Source organism: Lygodium microphyllum, chromosome 11, assembly GCF_053477565.2.
Source record: "Lygodium microphyllum isolate KBCC chromosome 11, Lygodium_microphyllum_v1.1.10, whole genome shotgun sequence".
Lineage (NCBI taxonomy): Eukaryota > Viridiplantae > Streptophyta > Polypodiopsida > Schizaeales > Lygodiaceae > Lygodium > Lygodium microphyllum.
Window position 1 is genome coordinate 31,129,021 of NC_141145.1, and position 17,013 is coordinate 31,146,033.

At 36.8% G+C, this 17,013-nt stretch overlaps 1 protein-coding gene across 4 annotated transcripts; it reads left to right on the forward strand.

Moving 5' to 3' along the window:
- The first annotated feature begins 2,026 nt into the window (after nucleotides 1-2,026).
- Nucleotides 2,027-11,692, forward strand: LOC148028672 (uncharacterized). Of its 4 annotated transcripts, XR_015692456.1 has the most exons (15): nucleotides 2,027-3,001; nucleotides 8,523-8,633; nucleotides 8,798-8,890; nucleotides 9,075-9,167; nucleotides 9,310-9,402; nucleotides 9,491-9,855; nucleotides 9,945-10,022; nucleotides 10,114-10,206; nucleotides 10,304-10,366; nucleotides 10,453-10,515; nucleotides 10,601-10,747; nucleotides 10,812-10,868; nucleotides 10,969-11,046; nucleotides 11,128-11,187; nucleotides 11,359-11,692. XR_015692456.1 is itself a non-coding variant. In XM_087688587.1 (14 exons), the coding sequence occupies exons 3-13, from the start codon at nucleotides 8,839-8,841 to the stop codon at nucleotides 10,996-10,998; spliced, it is 1,134 nt and encodes a 377-aa protein (XP_087544713.1). In that variant the 5' UTR covers nucleotides 2,027-3,001; nucleotides 8,523-8,633; nucleotides 8,798-8,838; the 3' UTR covers nucleotides 10,999-11,046; nucleotides 11,359-11,690. The 4 variants fall into 4 exon arrangements, 2 of the variants coding, with proteins under 2 accessions (XP_087544713.1, XP_087544714.1); XR_015692457.1 differs by lacking the exon at nucleotides 10,812-10,868 and having other exon boundaries at nucleotides 11,359-11,690; XM_087688587.1 differs by lacking the exon at nucleotides 11,128-11,187 and having other exon boundaries at nucleotides 11,359-11,690.
- The last annotated feature ends 5,321 nt before the right edge of the window (nucleotides 11,693-17,013 follow it).

Consider the following 17,013-nt stretch of genomic DNA (forward strand, 5'->3'; position numbering starts at 1 on the left):
GGGAAAGAAATCAAAATACAATGGAATTTGAATGTTGAGGAGTCTCTTGAGTTACAATGGAATCAAGATAATTGCCTTAGAAATTTCCCAACAATTACTCACACTTGAGTTGTGGTGTGCCAATTGGAAGATGTAAGGTTGTGTCAGATGTTGGTGAAAGTTGCAAAATAATCCCAAAAAAAATCGACAAACAACAACATGAGAGAAAAACCTCTTTATAGGATTTTCATATCATGAATGGTTTTAATTTCATCATACTATTTTCCCTAGTTCATGGCTTTCTAGATGTGAGATGTGACATGATTCAAACTTGCATCACATTCATTGATCATCGCATGAAAGATAAAATATATCATTATGTTTGTCCCTCAAGATTGTAATTAGTCCCCCTTGACTTGCTAGACCTCAAATCCTTGTAAGAACCCTATAATAAAGGTCTAGAGGGCATCTAGGCAAAGACTCACTCACCCGGTAGCTTGAACCTACACCACCATGATTGATCTCAATCACCTCCATAAGGTTGAAGATAGAAATTGATTCCATTTGGTTTATAAAGTGTTGCAGTGGTAATTTCATACAAAAAGCAAGTAGGGTTGTAGCCATCGAAACTAGGACCGGTCTCAATGATTAATTCGCAAGTAGAAGAGGGTTGTTCTGGGGAAAATAGATTGGTACCAATGCATCTAAAGTCACATGGCAAGCTATGGATCTTCACAAAAGAGAAAACCACTATTCAAGAGGAATCCTGGATTGAGGGTGCTTTTGATTGGAAAGAAAATTTAAACCAAAATAGGCTACCTTATATTACTAGTTTGGACACTACTAATGGAAGAATTGCACTTGCTTGAGATGTTATGGCTTCTATTGCACGAATAAATTATTTGGCACTTAGGTAAGTAGCCTCGTCATCATCGTTTCACCCAACACATATGACATGTCCATAATACACAATAGGGAAAGTAATATGTATTAGTTTTAAATTTATTATTAGTACAATTGAGTTCATCCACAAGTTTTAGAGGATCTAGTGGAGTTCTATATAGTGCAAACAGGAGGCTAAAAACATTGAAAAGTATCCAAAGTTAATTTTATTTTCAAAATGCCTCCTCTTTTGCAACCACTCATCTGTTTCTACTTTAATGATGACATCTAGCAATGAACTTTGTCTTCTGAGTATAAGTCAACTTTATAATGTACATACCAATCTCCTCTATAAAAACTTCTGTGTTGTCTTTCTCAAAGCTCCTCAAATCTAAGAGAGGACTTGAGATCGTTACTTTGTTACAAAAAACACTAAGCGTATGTTCACTAAAATTAATGACATGATTCATGAGATTGTGAGGAGCCACTTGCATTTTATAGTTGGAATTTCATGACATTGATGATGATGACTCTAATTACAAGCTACTTGCCTATTTTTAGAATCTCCAAAGGGTGAAGACTCTTCTTTTTAGCATGTGCAATGTAAAAGAAGAAACATCAAAATCCAATATAGAATTACATTGTGTAAGCATGTAGGTATCAAACATTGATCCATTATATAAATGTAATCTTTTACCAAGAAACACCAAAATCTAATTTTCATTATTGGTGAGCTTGATGAGAGTAATATTACTTTTATATTTGATCCAAGAGGACTGCTACACAAATGTTTGCAGACCGGGGGGAAGGACTAAATACGTCACGTGCTTTTGCATGGCTAAGAGATTAGCAGCTATGAGATTATGGTGGATTTTATTTCAACCTGACAAAGACATATTCCAATGTCAAATGGACTTGGTGGCATAACTGCATATGTACATATGCAAGATGATGCATCCTTTATTAAGGTCTAATAATAGAATGAAAAAGGGGGAGACATTATGTATTTCATTAAATTATTAAGGGGTTTAATGTGCTTTTAGGATGCATGCGTAGGGTCGGTAGCAATGTTCATTTTGCCGCCATTTTGAGGGAGACGTGTTATAACTCAACCAATATTGAGAGAGAGAGAGAGAGAGGTTTCTTTGAGTTATGGTATCGTCACTATTCATCTGCCTATCCTCTAATCCTCTCACTTTGTTGTCGTTATTCATCTACAATACTGCCTATGGCTTCTATAGAGGAGGGGGCTTTCGAGGTCGTCAGTCCAGGAGCAGCTGGTGCAGGTAGGCAACCATCGATTAATTTCTGAGATAGCTACTATTCATCGCCTACATCGCCTCCTTCCACACCCGACAGGATGGGGTCTGGATCTTCATTCTTGATTGCAGAAATAGTGTCTACTCGTCGCACAACATCTTGTTCAGAAATCAAACATGATCAGACTGCTTCATACATTCAACCGCGCGAAACTGGGCGCTTACTCTTCAGCTTGATTAAGCAGGCCCAAGGGACCATTGCGGTCGACGAGCACGAACTCTAGCTGAAGGCGGCACGCCTTCCGGGAGGATCTGGCTAGTCGGAGGCATACCAACGCGGGGCGGCCAGCAAGGGGCCCCTCTACACCCAGTCGCACTTGCCGTCGGCGCAGGGCGCGAAGGTGCGCACCATATTCTTGGTGCCGTCATAGAAGCTGCCCGTGTGAGTGAGGGTGCCGTCGGAGGTCCAGGCGCCCGAGCCCCTTGGGCCTGTTTGATCGAGTTGTGCTTTATGCCAGTTTCGCAGTGGTTGAATGTCAGCTACACATCATATAGCAGACCTTACTAAAAAGAACAAGCTAGATCTCCCACAGCGTGCAGGTATCCAGCAACACGTCATCCTTTTGACATCAATATATAAGCGCCTATTCAAAGATTCAATATTAAAGATTCAGATCAGAAGCGATGTACGACGGGAATCAATATCGTCGAAATATATTTAGTTGGATTAGAAGAGGACGCGGAAGATGGGCCGTGGGAAGGTGGAGCTGCGTCGGATCGAGAATGCGACTATGTGCAACGTCGTGACCTTCAGCAAGCGCGCATAGAGCTGGATTGTTCAAGAAGGCCAAGGAACTAATCGTCATCTGTGTGACACCGAGGTATCTCTCTCTCTCTCTCTCTCTCTCTCTCTCTCTCTCTCCCCTTCACCTGTCCACCCTCCCTCCCCTCCCTTAATTCATACTAGAATGAATACTTGTAAATAAGTCTTGCGATATGTTTTGATTTGTAGTAGGTTGCTAGGAGTACTTTCATGGTCATGGTCATCATCTACAAGTAAAGCACAACTATACCAAACATACCAATTAAACATAGGAAACAACTATAACCTAGACAGGGGTCAATATCATTTTCACTAAGAATATTGTGTAAATTTCACTTGGATTTATAAACCTAATTGTAGTTTCTAAGCTCTTAAATGTATGGAACTTTTGGTGGGATGCTTTGCAAGGAAATTATTGTCTTTTTGCTGATCAAGCTAGTACAAGCATGAGGTCTCTTTCACACATGCATGTATATTTTCTCTATCTTCATGTGCCTCTTTCTCTATTTATGTATTTCCTATCTATCTACCTAGCTATCTTAAGTACTATGGCACAAGGCACATCTCACTTACAAGTCAGTTAGTGTTGGGTGAGGGATCTATCATATCATGAAGCTCCTAATAGCATAAGAGGTATTGTGAACCAATAAAACATGATGTCACATATATAAAGTTATGCTTGAGATTGCCTTGAGTAACTAGATTTACTCTTTCTAGGGTTGTAAAAAATCCTAGTATCATTGTTAGTGTGGTTCTTTCCACAAGTTCTTTTTCAATAGGGGTCTTTACATTTGGCTTTTGGTGGTTTCCTTCATTGTAGACTTGAGATTTTAGTAGCTTCTTGTATATCCATCTTGTTAGAGACCTAATTTTATGCATCCTTCATCAATCCACTTTGTGTCTTTCTTGATTTTATGTAAATCTTTCATGGGATACTCTTCTTTTGTTCATATGGTGTCTACCCTTGGGTTACTAACTCTTCACATTCCTTACTTATCTATATCGTAAGTCAAGTTTTCCTCATCAAGTTTTCTATTTTGTGGAGTTTCCTAAACAATTCCACTTTTCTTGCATCCTAGTGCTAAGTAAAATTGGCCCCCATATGGATTGATCTTTGTGTTTCTGACCATATCTCTAGTTTTCCTAGTCTAGTCCAATATGAATATGTCATTTCATAATTGTGGATAAAGAAGATTGTAAAACCACAGGCAGAAGGGATAACTGTTGTGACGGACTACTAAGTGCTTATAGTTCTTGAGAATCTTTATTTTTCTTAAGCCTAAATCACATATTCAATGTGCCTTCATATATGAATCAGTTCGTACACTTATGTGCTTTAAGTTCATACACTTATTGAGAAGTATTTATCTTTTCTAAAGTATAAATCAGCTTTTCTATATGTTTTAGCATATCAATCTTCCACCTTTGATATGTAACTTTAATATATAGATTGATTATTTTTTATTTATGTCTATGTTTCGGGAAGCCATAATGAATAATTTAAGGAGATGTCAATGCAATTATAAGTGTAGGCATTCAACCCTTGGTTATCAGAATGTTACTAGACAAACTTACTATGCACACAGTCGCAAGGATATGAATGGGATAATACATTCATCAGTTCTGGCTCATCAAGAAGGTCAAAATTCTACTAACAATGATGTTCCTGTGAGTGAAGATAACCCTCCTATGGATCAACCATCATCTCACTCTTTGCCTAGATGCAGGCGTTTGTGGTGCACATGCAAAACATATTGTGGAGGTGGACGCATGGTTCCTCACTCAACATATGCAAGACACATGAAAATTGAGGAAAGATTTAAGAGTCTCACTACTAATCTTGGTTTACGTGACTCTCAAGGACTACCACAAGATGACATTCTACTAGAGCATAATGACATGGGAGATGAGGTCCATAATGACCCATCAGATGAGATTGACAATTTAGACGAAAGGGAGGATAATGAGGTGGAACCACAACATGAAGCGTTCGATATGGATGATGTTGAACCTTTTTTATTTGACAAAATCGTTCAAAGAATAATTCAATTGCAAGCACTTTGGGATGAGCATCAAGCTTCAATTGAGTTTCAAGATAAAATGCTTAAAATTCTTTTTGCTTATATGGTCAGTTCTAATCCCCCCCAAGCACATATGGACAATATATATATGCCAAGCTTGGCCAAACTACTAGTGAAAATGCCTAACACATGGGATGGAGACTTGAATGGTATAAATATTCCTACTTGTTGGGAGAAACTTGGTATCATGTTCACACGGCTAGGTATGGTTAACTCCCAACGTTACAGGGTATGCCAAGGAAGTGAGAGTTCTATTCATGCACCATTGCTTTATCAGCCAAGCAAGGAGGATAACTACATTAGAGACACAATTGAATGCTTGTGTAACACCAGAAAAGGAGGAAGGAAGAAGTTAAAGCGTGATTGTTCACAATGTTGTGAAAAGTGTTCCAAGTGTTCTCTACCGAGAAAAGATATGCTCTCTTTTGACTATGTCTCCATTAGAGAAAAATTGCGTCTACTAACTAGAAGTAGAACTCTATGCCATGAATTATTGGAAATGTGGAGAAATAAAAACAAATGGTTAATACAGGCGAATACACTTTGTGATTCTACAATAAATGAGTTTTGGGATGGTACAAAATGCAAAAGTGTAAATGATTTTTGGAATCCTGAATCATACTTTGAGCTTCCATTGATATGTAATAACATGCATTGCAAACAAGTCTATATAGCTTGGTCTTCTGCCCAAAGGTCACCATTGCTTGATCATTCATGGGATGATATTGAGAGTGCCTACAAGTTTATCTGCAAATCATGTCAAACTCACATACATGGGTACAAAAGGATTTGTAAGGTACACTTTATTATCATGCTCATCTTTTTAATTAATATAAATGAAATTTGATATAGGCTACTAAAATGTGGTGTGTTTTGTGATAAATAGAGTGATCCACGCAATTTCGCCTTGTTATTACATTGGGATGGATTCCAAGCCTCAAAGACAACCCAGAAGAATTGTGGAGTTGTTGAAATCAAAATTCTCAATGTTGGAAAGAGCTCCTTTATTGGAGTTATACCGGTTTTATTTATTCCATTTAGTTGCAAAAAAGTTATTGGAAGCTCTAGTAAACTCTTTCACATATTCATGCAGCCATTGATAGATGAATTAGAAAGTCTATTTGTTGATGGATTTGAAGTAGACTTCAATTATCCAGTCACACAGATTGTTGAGCATGAAAATTCTCTTAGTCGAAGATTCATTGCACGTGCTATGGTAATGATGGTAACTGGAGACCATCTAGCTCAGTGCAAGATTGGATCTTTCAAAGATGGTGGTCAATCGTTTTGTCGTAGAGACAAAGCAATAGCCACTTTGGAGGGTGAGCGCTCAGGACGTTACTTGTATGATCAAAATAGATTCCAGTTGAGATATAGACCAATTAAAAAATCAACCAATGAAATGCTTAGTTCTTTGACTATGGCAAAGTGAGCCCTCACCCAAGCAGAAAGAGAAGAGATTTTGAAAGATGCGAGACTTTCTAGTAGATCATGCTTGTGGAGACTATATGAACTCTATGGCTTTGATTTATCCCTGGACCTTGTATATGATTGCATGCATATTTTGGCTCTAAATTTGTTCTCAAAATATATATGTGCTCTAATAAGGACTATGGATAACAGGATGAAAGTAAAAATTGATGAGACAACACATCGTGTCACTAAAGTGACACCATACTCTATTCATTATGGTCGCTGGCCAAGATATCCTAGTAAGTATTGTGAGAGCTACAAGGCTAAGGAAAATCAAAAGTGGATTCAATGGTGTTTGCCTTATGTAATATGTGAGATTGAAGGTATTCCGAAGGTATTCTATGACCTAGGATTGATTATGATAGACATTGCTCATGCTTTTTACAGCTACACTCGTGACCATGGTTGGTCTAGAGAAAATATAGACACTTTGAGAGAATTGCTTGGTTCATGGAGAGTAAGCTCTGAGGAGCTCTTAAGATCAAACTCGGCTCCTTTGGAACATGTTGCAGGTATAAATATTTTTTATTTTCTTAGTTTCTTTATTTATATAGCAATTATATTTCACTTTAATCGTGTATACTTTCTTGTCTTACTAAATCTAGGTTTTGGAGAATTCTTGGATGACATTATTCGACATGGTAGTCATGATGCTTTCTGGTGTTATATTTATGAGCATATGGTCTCAGTATATGTCAATATCAAGATAAATAACAAAGATAATGAGATTTTTTATGCAAACTACCAAAGACAAAGATTCTTTACATGGATATTTATGCATATTACAAAAGACCAACATGACAGACTTATGCCGTATCAAAGGATGACAAGAGAACTCCACAAAGCTTTACTACCACCTGATGGATACTTAGTGGATTCTAATAGGTACGCTGAATGTCCAGAATGGCATGCATCAGGTCTCATGCATGTATCATGTGTGGAGAAAACAAAAGAAATATGGAGTTTTTTAGAAAATGCTAATGATTGTGCATGCAAAAGAGTAGCTCTAACAAAGGGAATAACCATAGGAGCAAAGAAGTTAAGACGCACGGATGCAACTAATGAAGAAAAGAGATATGTTCATCATAGCTTCAACATAGAGGTAGAAACAGTGACATAATATAAAAAGGTTTTTCTAAAGGGAGAAGTTTATAAAGTGGGAGATAAAGTGGTGGTAAGATGCGATGAAGACTCTAGAGTGGACATAGATGTTGGCCATTGGAAAGCATGCATATCATCATTTTTTTCGTTTGAATGCAATGGTGAAGTGAAACTGTTTTTTGGAGCTTATTACTATAGACAATGTATTGTGGTTGAAAGTGGCCATGAAAGTCTAGTTGTGGATACCACTACAGGTATGAATTTCTTGCAAAATGGTTTTGTTCCATTTTCATGGGATTGTATTAGACCAATACAATCATTGTTACACAAATTTATTCCACTTCAACATGGAAACAATATCATCGCATATGAGACAAAAGATTTGAGACCAAGGTCATGTTTGATTAAGATAGGTTGCATCGGTTGCATTCCTCCTTGGCTAGAGGAAAATGATGTTGTTTATATGAAGTTTCATCTAGATGCTTTATGTGAGCCAAATGACCTCAAATGTGCCGTTATAAGAGCAATACACTATGACATGAAGCAAGTAAAAGTGGGTTGGCTAACTAATGTACACTTGCAAGAAAATATTTGGAAAGTAAGAATAGAGGATCAAGATTGGAAGGATTGGTGGCTATGTGTATCCACGAAAAAGCAATGGCAAGTACTCAAAACAAAAGTAATTGCAATTGACAATAAAAGAAAGATTGTACCTACCATGTGGCATTCGCATGAGCATGAGGCAACAATGTTATGACGGTATGTTTATTGAAGTCTTTTGTTTTGTATTGCTTAATGTAATTTACATTTTCAAACATTATGACGGTATGTTTATTGAAGTCTTTTGTTTTGTATTGCTTAATGAAATTTACATTTTCAAACATGCATTGCAAACACTTTCTTATTGTTACCGTGCCTATGTAGGTTTGCCATGTCGACTTCTAATCTAGAGATGATGGCTCTTTTGAAAAAAATGATGAGTGAGGATCCCAAACTACTTGGGCTTATGGATTCAGTTTGTGGAAGAAGTGAAAGGTAACTAACTCTAATAACTAAATTTATACCTAATTTTATTACTAATTCATGTGTTCTAATCCAAGTGCTAAGAAATTAAGTGATTTAGTTTGATATAGCACTTCTTTTTAAAAAATACAAGTCTCTTATGTTTCTAAACTTTGGTTTATTATGTGTACATAAAGGTAACAAAATCACAAATGATGGTACAAGAGATAATGAAACAATGAAAGCTAAGGAGGTCATTGGCCCTAATGTCTCTTCAAATCACGATACAGGTATATGTCTTTATTTCTACTAAACATTGAAAATTAAAATTTGTACATATATTACAGCTTGCTTTATTATGTGATTCATTTTGAGATTAACTAGCTTTAATTAGTCTCTTTGCCTAATTTAAAATGTTCATAGTTATTCATATTTTTAAACCTTGGGTAATTGTGTGTATATATATAAACATAGATAAAAGAACAACAAAAGGTGGGAAAAGAGGTAATGTAAGAAAGGGAGATCAGGAGGTTACTTGCGATAATGTTTCTTCAAGTCAAGATGCAGGTACCAACTTTAAGGATCAAAAACTTGTACAAATTTGGTGACCCAAATTGATACAAAATATCTAATTACTTTCTTTTGTGTTATTGAAAATTTTCATAACCTTTTATTATCGTGAGCTTTGGTTAACTCTATGTATATATAGGTAAACAAGTTACTAAAGATGACACAAGAGACAATGCAAGAAAGGAAGACATTGAGATTGCTTCCCTTAACACTTATTCAAGCCAAGAATCAGGTATTACGAGCTTTCTTATGTTGATAATGAGCCATTTTTTGAAATGGTTATACTAACTAATGATATTTGATCACTTGAGTATCAATAGGAGTGATACGCATACCATCATATGATGATATCTATCGGCCACCCATGTTGAAATTTAGAGAAGAGGGTAGACTTTATGGAAAAAAGCTCTTGGCTGAATACTTTAAAAGTCAACACACTGTCATGCTCGAAAATTATCATCGAGTACATAGGTGGTTTGAATCCTTAAACCCAGATGATCTACGTTATAAAAATGTGGATAAAGAGTATATCATGAAAATCATATCAGAGAATCACCATGAGATTTTACCATTGAAGTTTATTGGATGTGAGTACATATGGAGAGAGAATGACATATATGAGTGGTGGAAGGGTACAAAGCAAGATGAAAGAAAGTATTTGAAGAAAAAAGATATTTTAAAGAAGGTAAGTTGATTGTGAAATTTTTTATTGGCTTTTCTAATATTTGAGGTGTAGATTCTTAGTTATTGAACTATTAATCTTATGACATATAGAGAGAATTATCAGCATCTCTTGGAGTGGATGATGTAGATAAGCTTCAAAATGTATCAAATGACATAACATCATCAATGGTAAGATGATATGATTTATAAGTTTGATATCATAAGTGTAGGATTGGTTGTTTTTCTCCTATACTCATTTAGGGGTGTCTATTGATGGCAGAGTGAACCATATGTTGCTACTATTGATTCTAATCAACTTGATGTATACATTCCTAGCATGGATGATATTGCAAATGAACAAGGTTTGAAAAAGGTATCTTATAATCTTACATGTTTATCATTTTTGTACTTGATTACATATATTTTGGAGACATTTGATATATACACATGATCTTATTTTGTTGATGTAGCATCTTGAAGAAAGTAGCTCCTTTGAAGGACAACAATACAAGCAAACTGATTTATCATTACAAGTAATGCTTTTAAGCTCATATATAATAACTTTCTTTGAGAATGTCTCTTATATAGATACTTATACATTAACTTTCATTTCCCATAGATGAATATGTTCGTGGAAGAAGAAAAGAGCTTTGAAGAATTTCAATGTTATACATCCGATGAGGTTCTTTGCTTTATATTAAATTTAAGATTGACCATATGATTCATGTTCTTAACAATATCTTATCCTTTATATGCTTAAAATGTAGGATGTTGAAAATGAAGATGAGACACTTGATATGGAAAATTGTGCCAGTTTTTCAAAGTTATTGTCACATGGTTTAGACAAAATAATGTACTCAACTAAACGTCAGGAAACTCTGGAACAAAGTATCCATAGTTCAAGCAATGATAAGGTATGTAACTTTTTTTCTATATAAATTTTTTAAATGTGATTATTAATTTTAGTTTTGAATGTAGGCTAATCCAGATGATGACATTAATGAAACATCTCGAAAAAGTAAAAGAAAGAGGAAGGTATTTGATATATGTTTGTGAGAGAACAATAGCGTCATAGTTTAGTGAATAACTAAAGATATGATTTATTACATAACTATTTATTTTACGTGTTGACTAGCCAAGTGAGAAGATGAAGGATCTTTTGTAACAAAGGAGCATGAAACGAGGTACCAATATCAACGAAAAAGAACCAAAGGTGCTAGATGTAAATGTTTATATTTTTGTTTATGTCATGCATGAAAAGCATAATCTAATTTTTTTATTTTATTTGAATTAGGAATTTAAAGATCTCCCAAACCAAGGCATTGAGATTAACATTTCAAATGATGCTTAAAGGGTATATTTATAGTTTATATATATATATATATATATATATATATATATATATATATATATAAATAATAGTCATATAGTTAAATTTATGGCTTTTCATATTATAATTTGTGTCATTTAATTATCTATACATAGTATAATAAGTTACTTATTCTCTTTTTGTTATTCAATGCAGGTTAATATGACACAAAAGAGAACATGGAAACCATACTTTTGAAGTATCTTGGTGTGCCTACAATTCATGATATGTACTTTTCTTTAAAGAGTACATACATGAATCTCAAAAAGATTGAAGCTAGCTTTAGAGTCTTGATTAAGGATACAAAGAAGCCAATAAGTGATGATATGATTAAGGAGATTATTTATTGGCTACTAAGAAATGGCAAAGTTGTATTAAACAAAAATAGCAATGTGCTTAGTCTAGATAATGTGGAAGTTTTAGCATAATTTCTACTTTGAGTTAAGAATTTATTGCTTTTCAACATATTGGATATTTGAGGGATTACTCAAACATTTTTTACTTTGCAACATATTGGAGATTTAAGGGATAAAACAATCAAGACACGCATATTGCTTAATTAGTTTTTTGTTCTATGCTCCTTTAAAAGTATTTTCATTTTTCTTTTGGTTGCTAGAAGTAGATGTTGATGTCTTAATTTGTTTAATCTATTTTGATCATTAGATGTATGTTATTGATCCTTACTTAGAAATGATGACATTCTCTATATAATTTTCTAGTTAAAAATTTGTTGTGTAATTTCTTGTTTGATATTAGCATGTCTAAGAGTAAGGGCAAAGTAGATAAAGTGATAAGGAAAAAAGAGAATTCACACGGAATTCCCTAGTTGAAAGTACATATAAGTAGGGAATGTAAAAAATAGGAAAAATGAGAGATTTCCTAGTGAGAGTACCTAGGGAATCACCTCTAGAATTTTTTTCCTATATATCGAATATTTCCTATATAGGAATTATTCCCTACATAGAAAATTTTGTATTTTTTTATGTAGGAAATATTTCCTACTTCCTATGTGGGAAATATTTCCTATATAGGAAAGGTCTTACGTGATTCCCTACTTATTATCACTAGGAAATGTCCCATTTTCCCTAGTTTTTACTTTCCCCACTTATATGTATTTTCAACTAGGGAATTCCATGGGGAATTCTCCTTTTTTCCTATATGGGGATGGATTGAAAGTTCCTTGTGAAAGGCTATACCAACTTTACTATTAGCTATTAGTTCTTTGAAGATGGGAGTCATATTAGCTAGTTGATATCCCCTTTTCTCATAATCAAGTATTTGTAAGTTCTACAACCATTCCAACTCTATATGAGTCTAACTACATGTGCATCTATAAGAAAAAATGAGAAGAATTGGGATCCACTAAGATTTGATCTATTTTTAGATCATTGATTTTTTATTTCATCTTCATTTTCATCATTTCTAAGTCCTTCACCCTTTGATTTGCTTTCCTTCCCTATGTTTACACCTTGTTCTTATAGTATGGAGATAGAGGTTGCTATGGTATTGAAACATGACTTGATGGAGGTTTTGTTCTTTACTAATTGGGGTTGTTGAGTAACTCATCGCAAGTGGGGAGACTAAAAAACATGGCCACCCACTACAAGGGTATACACATATATCGACGCTAAGTAGCGACGTTTTTTTTCAGCGTTGTCGTATTGCTGCACATTCGAGGTGTGAAATTCACCCAAAAGTTGTGTGTGGGAGTTGATATTTTGTACATACTTAGTTGTTATGTTTGCATCTTTATTCTGCATCGTAATATAGTAAAGAGGGGTCTTTTACTATCTTTTCTTTCAGCTGGGGTTGCACCTGATAGGTCCTCCTTCAATAATGGTGGGCATGAAGGGATGCTTTCAGCCTATGTTGAGCAGGGCTAAGGAGAGAAGGCTTTACAACTTTATGGGCACATGTAGGTTGAAGGTGTTAACCCATTGGAGTAGACAATTGTCATTGCACTCCAAGCATGTGCAATCCAAGAAGAGAAGGACCGAATAACTCAAATAAAGTTTTTGGAAATTGGACAAGCGTTACATGTTGATGCCCTTCAGAAAGGATTCACATCATACATTTATGTTTATAGTACCCTGGTGTCTATGTATAGCAAATGTGGGAGCATTGTAGAAGCAAAGAATGTGTTTGATGGGTTGTCTGAGCACACTATTGTGTTATGGAATGCTTTGTTTTCTGCCTATCTAGAGGTCAGTCAAGAAGATAAAGTTTTGTAAGTGTACTTCAAAATGAAAGCTGAAGATGTGATTTGAATGATATCACAATTTTATCTGTAGTAGCAGCTTACAGTACCACTGGAAGTGTGGAGATGTGCAGATAGCTTCATTTTTATATTGCTTTGCCAGTTATGATCTGCTTCCTGAGTTTGGAATGGCACTTATATGCACGTATGGTGACTATTCATGTATGGTTGATGCTCAAGCCCTCTTCAATGGAATGCTCGAATGGGAGAAGGCCGCTTTTCTAGTTTAAAAAAAAAGAGGCTGCTTTTCTGAGCAGAATATATAGCGCTGGGGAAGAGGACAAAGGGGGCGTGAGAAAGAAAAAGCAAGAAGGGAGAAAGAAAAAGCAAGAAGGACTATTTTTTAAAAGAGGAGTTTTGGGGGGGAAAAGCAGAATTCGGAATGAAAGCAGAACGGGGGAGTTCTATGTTTTTTTTTCTGTTCCCAGGAAAGAATGGTACTGGGGGAATTCTGAGAAGAGAAGAGGAAGCAATTAGTTGCTTCGTCGCTAGTAAAAGGCCAATGATGTGATGTTTCTGTGATCGCTCTCTTTGGCGGATCCATGAGTCTTGTCTTGGTTCCTCTCTCCGTGACTCCTTTTCGAGTGTTGGACATAGTGACGATCGAAGCGAGAATTGGAAGCCTTCGCTTGGGAGTCTCCCAGAGGTGGCCGCCTGGATGTGCAGGATTTAGAGCAAGACAATGATGATGAGGACATGTTCAAAGGGTGGTTCTACATCGGTACCCGCATGCTGACAGAGGTCGAAATGCGCTCTCCTGTGGAAGAAAGTAAGGGTATTGCCACCATCATCAAGGCTCCCAGGATCAATGACACCGACAATGTCTTCTGCTCCTATGCCTGCTTCTATCCCTGTTATTTCTTCTCCTCCTCAGCCAGTTTCTTGGCCTATGCCAGTGCCTATTGTTTCTACTCCTCCTATTCCTCCTGCTCCAAGACCGATGCCGGCTCCTTCTGCTCCAAAACCATCCACTCCGTCGGTGCCTACCTCTCTTGATGACATAATCAAAGGCATAACGGATTTGACACTGGAGTTAATTAAAGCGGAGTTGGTGGGAAAATTGAAAGAGCAGTTTGCTTCGGCTACGCCTACTATTTCTTCTAGTGCTCCTATTGCACCTAGGAGTGCTCCTAGTGCACCTAGGAGAGATCGAAGATCTATTTGGTGCGATAGTACGCACCATCAGCATTGCAGGGATTGTGAATCTTTTCAGGATGCAAGGAGGAAGAATTTGGTATTTTGGGGACAAGATGGTAAGATTTGATTGACTGAAACAGGAGCTCCGCTTGCTACCAACTTTGGGAAAGGCGGAATGAAGAAGTTAGTGGATGACATGGCTGCGCGTACTTCTTATGTGGCAGCTAGAGGAGATGCTTCTGCATATGGAATCCAGATTGAGAACGGATCAGAGAATCAATCAGCATTATGGACTTATGCTATGGAGACGGGAAACAAGGGAAAAATTCAGCAAACTGTTTTAACTAGTGCAGGCTCTAGCATCAGATCTGAGATAGGTTGGAATTCGCATGTTGTTGACAGGTACTCTATTTATGCCTACTTGGCTAAGTCTCAGGGAGCAGATGTACTTGTTGAAGAGAAGCGTAAGAGGGATGAAGAAAATCCAAGTGCAGCTAAAAAGACTAGAGGGGGTGAGTTTGTTACTTCACCTACGACAAGACCATCTTTGAGACCGGGGCCAAAACGACAGATGGAAGATGCTCAAAAGAGAGAAAAGAGGTAAGAGCCTAGAGAGAGAAAGCAGCCAGGGTTTAGATTGATGTCTGATATTGAGACATCTACAGACATGAAGAAAATCTTTAACGATAAGATACTTGGCAGTGAGGTGACTTTTACTATTTCTGAGGTTTTGGGCATCTCGAACAGAGAGTTTCAAGAGGTTCTGAAGAGGAAAAGACATGCATTGCCTACTATTGATACACAGGGAGTTTTGATTGGGGAGTTGGATGAGGATGAGGATGAGGTTATGGTTGAGAATGCTTCTGTTTTTCCACAGATAGAGAAGAGAGTTCAGCCTATGCATTATGCTGAAACTGATGAGCCTATCTTGATACCGCGTAGTCACTTTTCGTGGAGTCATTAGGCTAGGGCAACTACAGAAACGATGGTAAAAATCGGAGAGAAACAGGTGCCTTATGTTGCTTTGGTGGATCATGGTTCAGAGATTAATCTCATAGTTCGTGGAGTTTATGAAAGTAACAGATGGCCTATGGATGTAGAGCATGGGTGGCGTATGAGAGCCGCCAACAACACTGCAGGTGATTTGTATGCTACCTATCCTAGTGTCAGGGTTTCTATTGGAGATGTAGAGGAGGATTTCCATTTCTTTGTGCAAGATTCATGCTCTTATCCCATAATTCTTGGACAACCATTCATCACAGAGATGCGTATGGAAACAAAGGTAATGGATGATGGATCTGCTTATGCACGGATTCGCAGTAAAGATGGCATGAGAGCAGTTCAGTTTATGACTGTGTGTGTGAACCATGTTAGAAATAGGGATACTCTCAGAGATGCACCTTTGCTGTGAGGGATTCTAGTTTTCATTAGGTACTGCCGTTTCGCGAGACGACGGTGGTACAGAGCAGAGGAGATTGGAGTTCTTGCCTCCTGGCAGCAGTGTTTTCTCCTCCGGTTTTGTTGGGATTTCAGCAAACAGTTCAATGAGTTATCAGAAGACTTCTAAGTTGCCTAGAGTTGCCAGGCAGTACATATACAAGAAGGAGAAAAATTTGAAAAATGCAGGAATTTTAGAGGATGATGAGCATATAGATGGGATGTATGACAGTATGATTTGTGCAGATACGATGATAGAGATGGAAAATATGCTGAAAACTGATATGCAAAGTTGTCACAATAATGTATTAGTGCAATCCCTGGACATGTTTCATGAAATTGCAGATTTAGTGTCACAGATAGAGTCAGAGGCTTAGGTGATTCAGCAAAAAGTACTGAGTGTTGAAGAAATTCAGCAAACAGAGTTTCCAGCTGATTATGATTAGCTTACAGAGACACAGAGGGCTGAAACTTTTCAGCCAACAGAGTTTACTGCTGAAATATTTCAGCATCCAGAGTTTAGGGCTATTCCTATGCAGTCCATAGAGTAGAGGGCTAAGGATATTCATCCATTGGAGTGTAGAATTGCTGATTTACAGCAAGATTTGAGTAATGCAGAGGATCTAATGAAGCTAGGGTTGACACGAAATACAAGACTGTGGATAAGAAGGTGAAGCCGGTAGCTATACCGCTTCCACTTGATAGTGATCAGCAAATAGAGAGGGTTGCCAAACAACCAATTTTGAGGAATCCGGAGCATAAAGGCCATAAATTTTCAGTAGAGACTCTTGCTGAATTGAAAATTGGAAATGGTGAATTCTTGCTACCCACAGAGAAGCAATGCTTTCAGGAGATGCTTGAGCAACATGGAAGGGGTTTTGCTTTTTTCGCGCATGAGATTGGATGTGTGAATCCAGATATTATTGCTCCTATGGTGATCTTTACTATTCCTCATGTTCCATGGAACCTCCGACCTATTC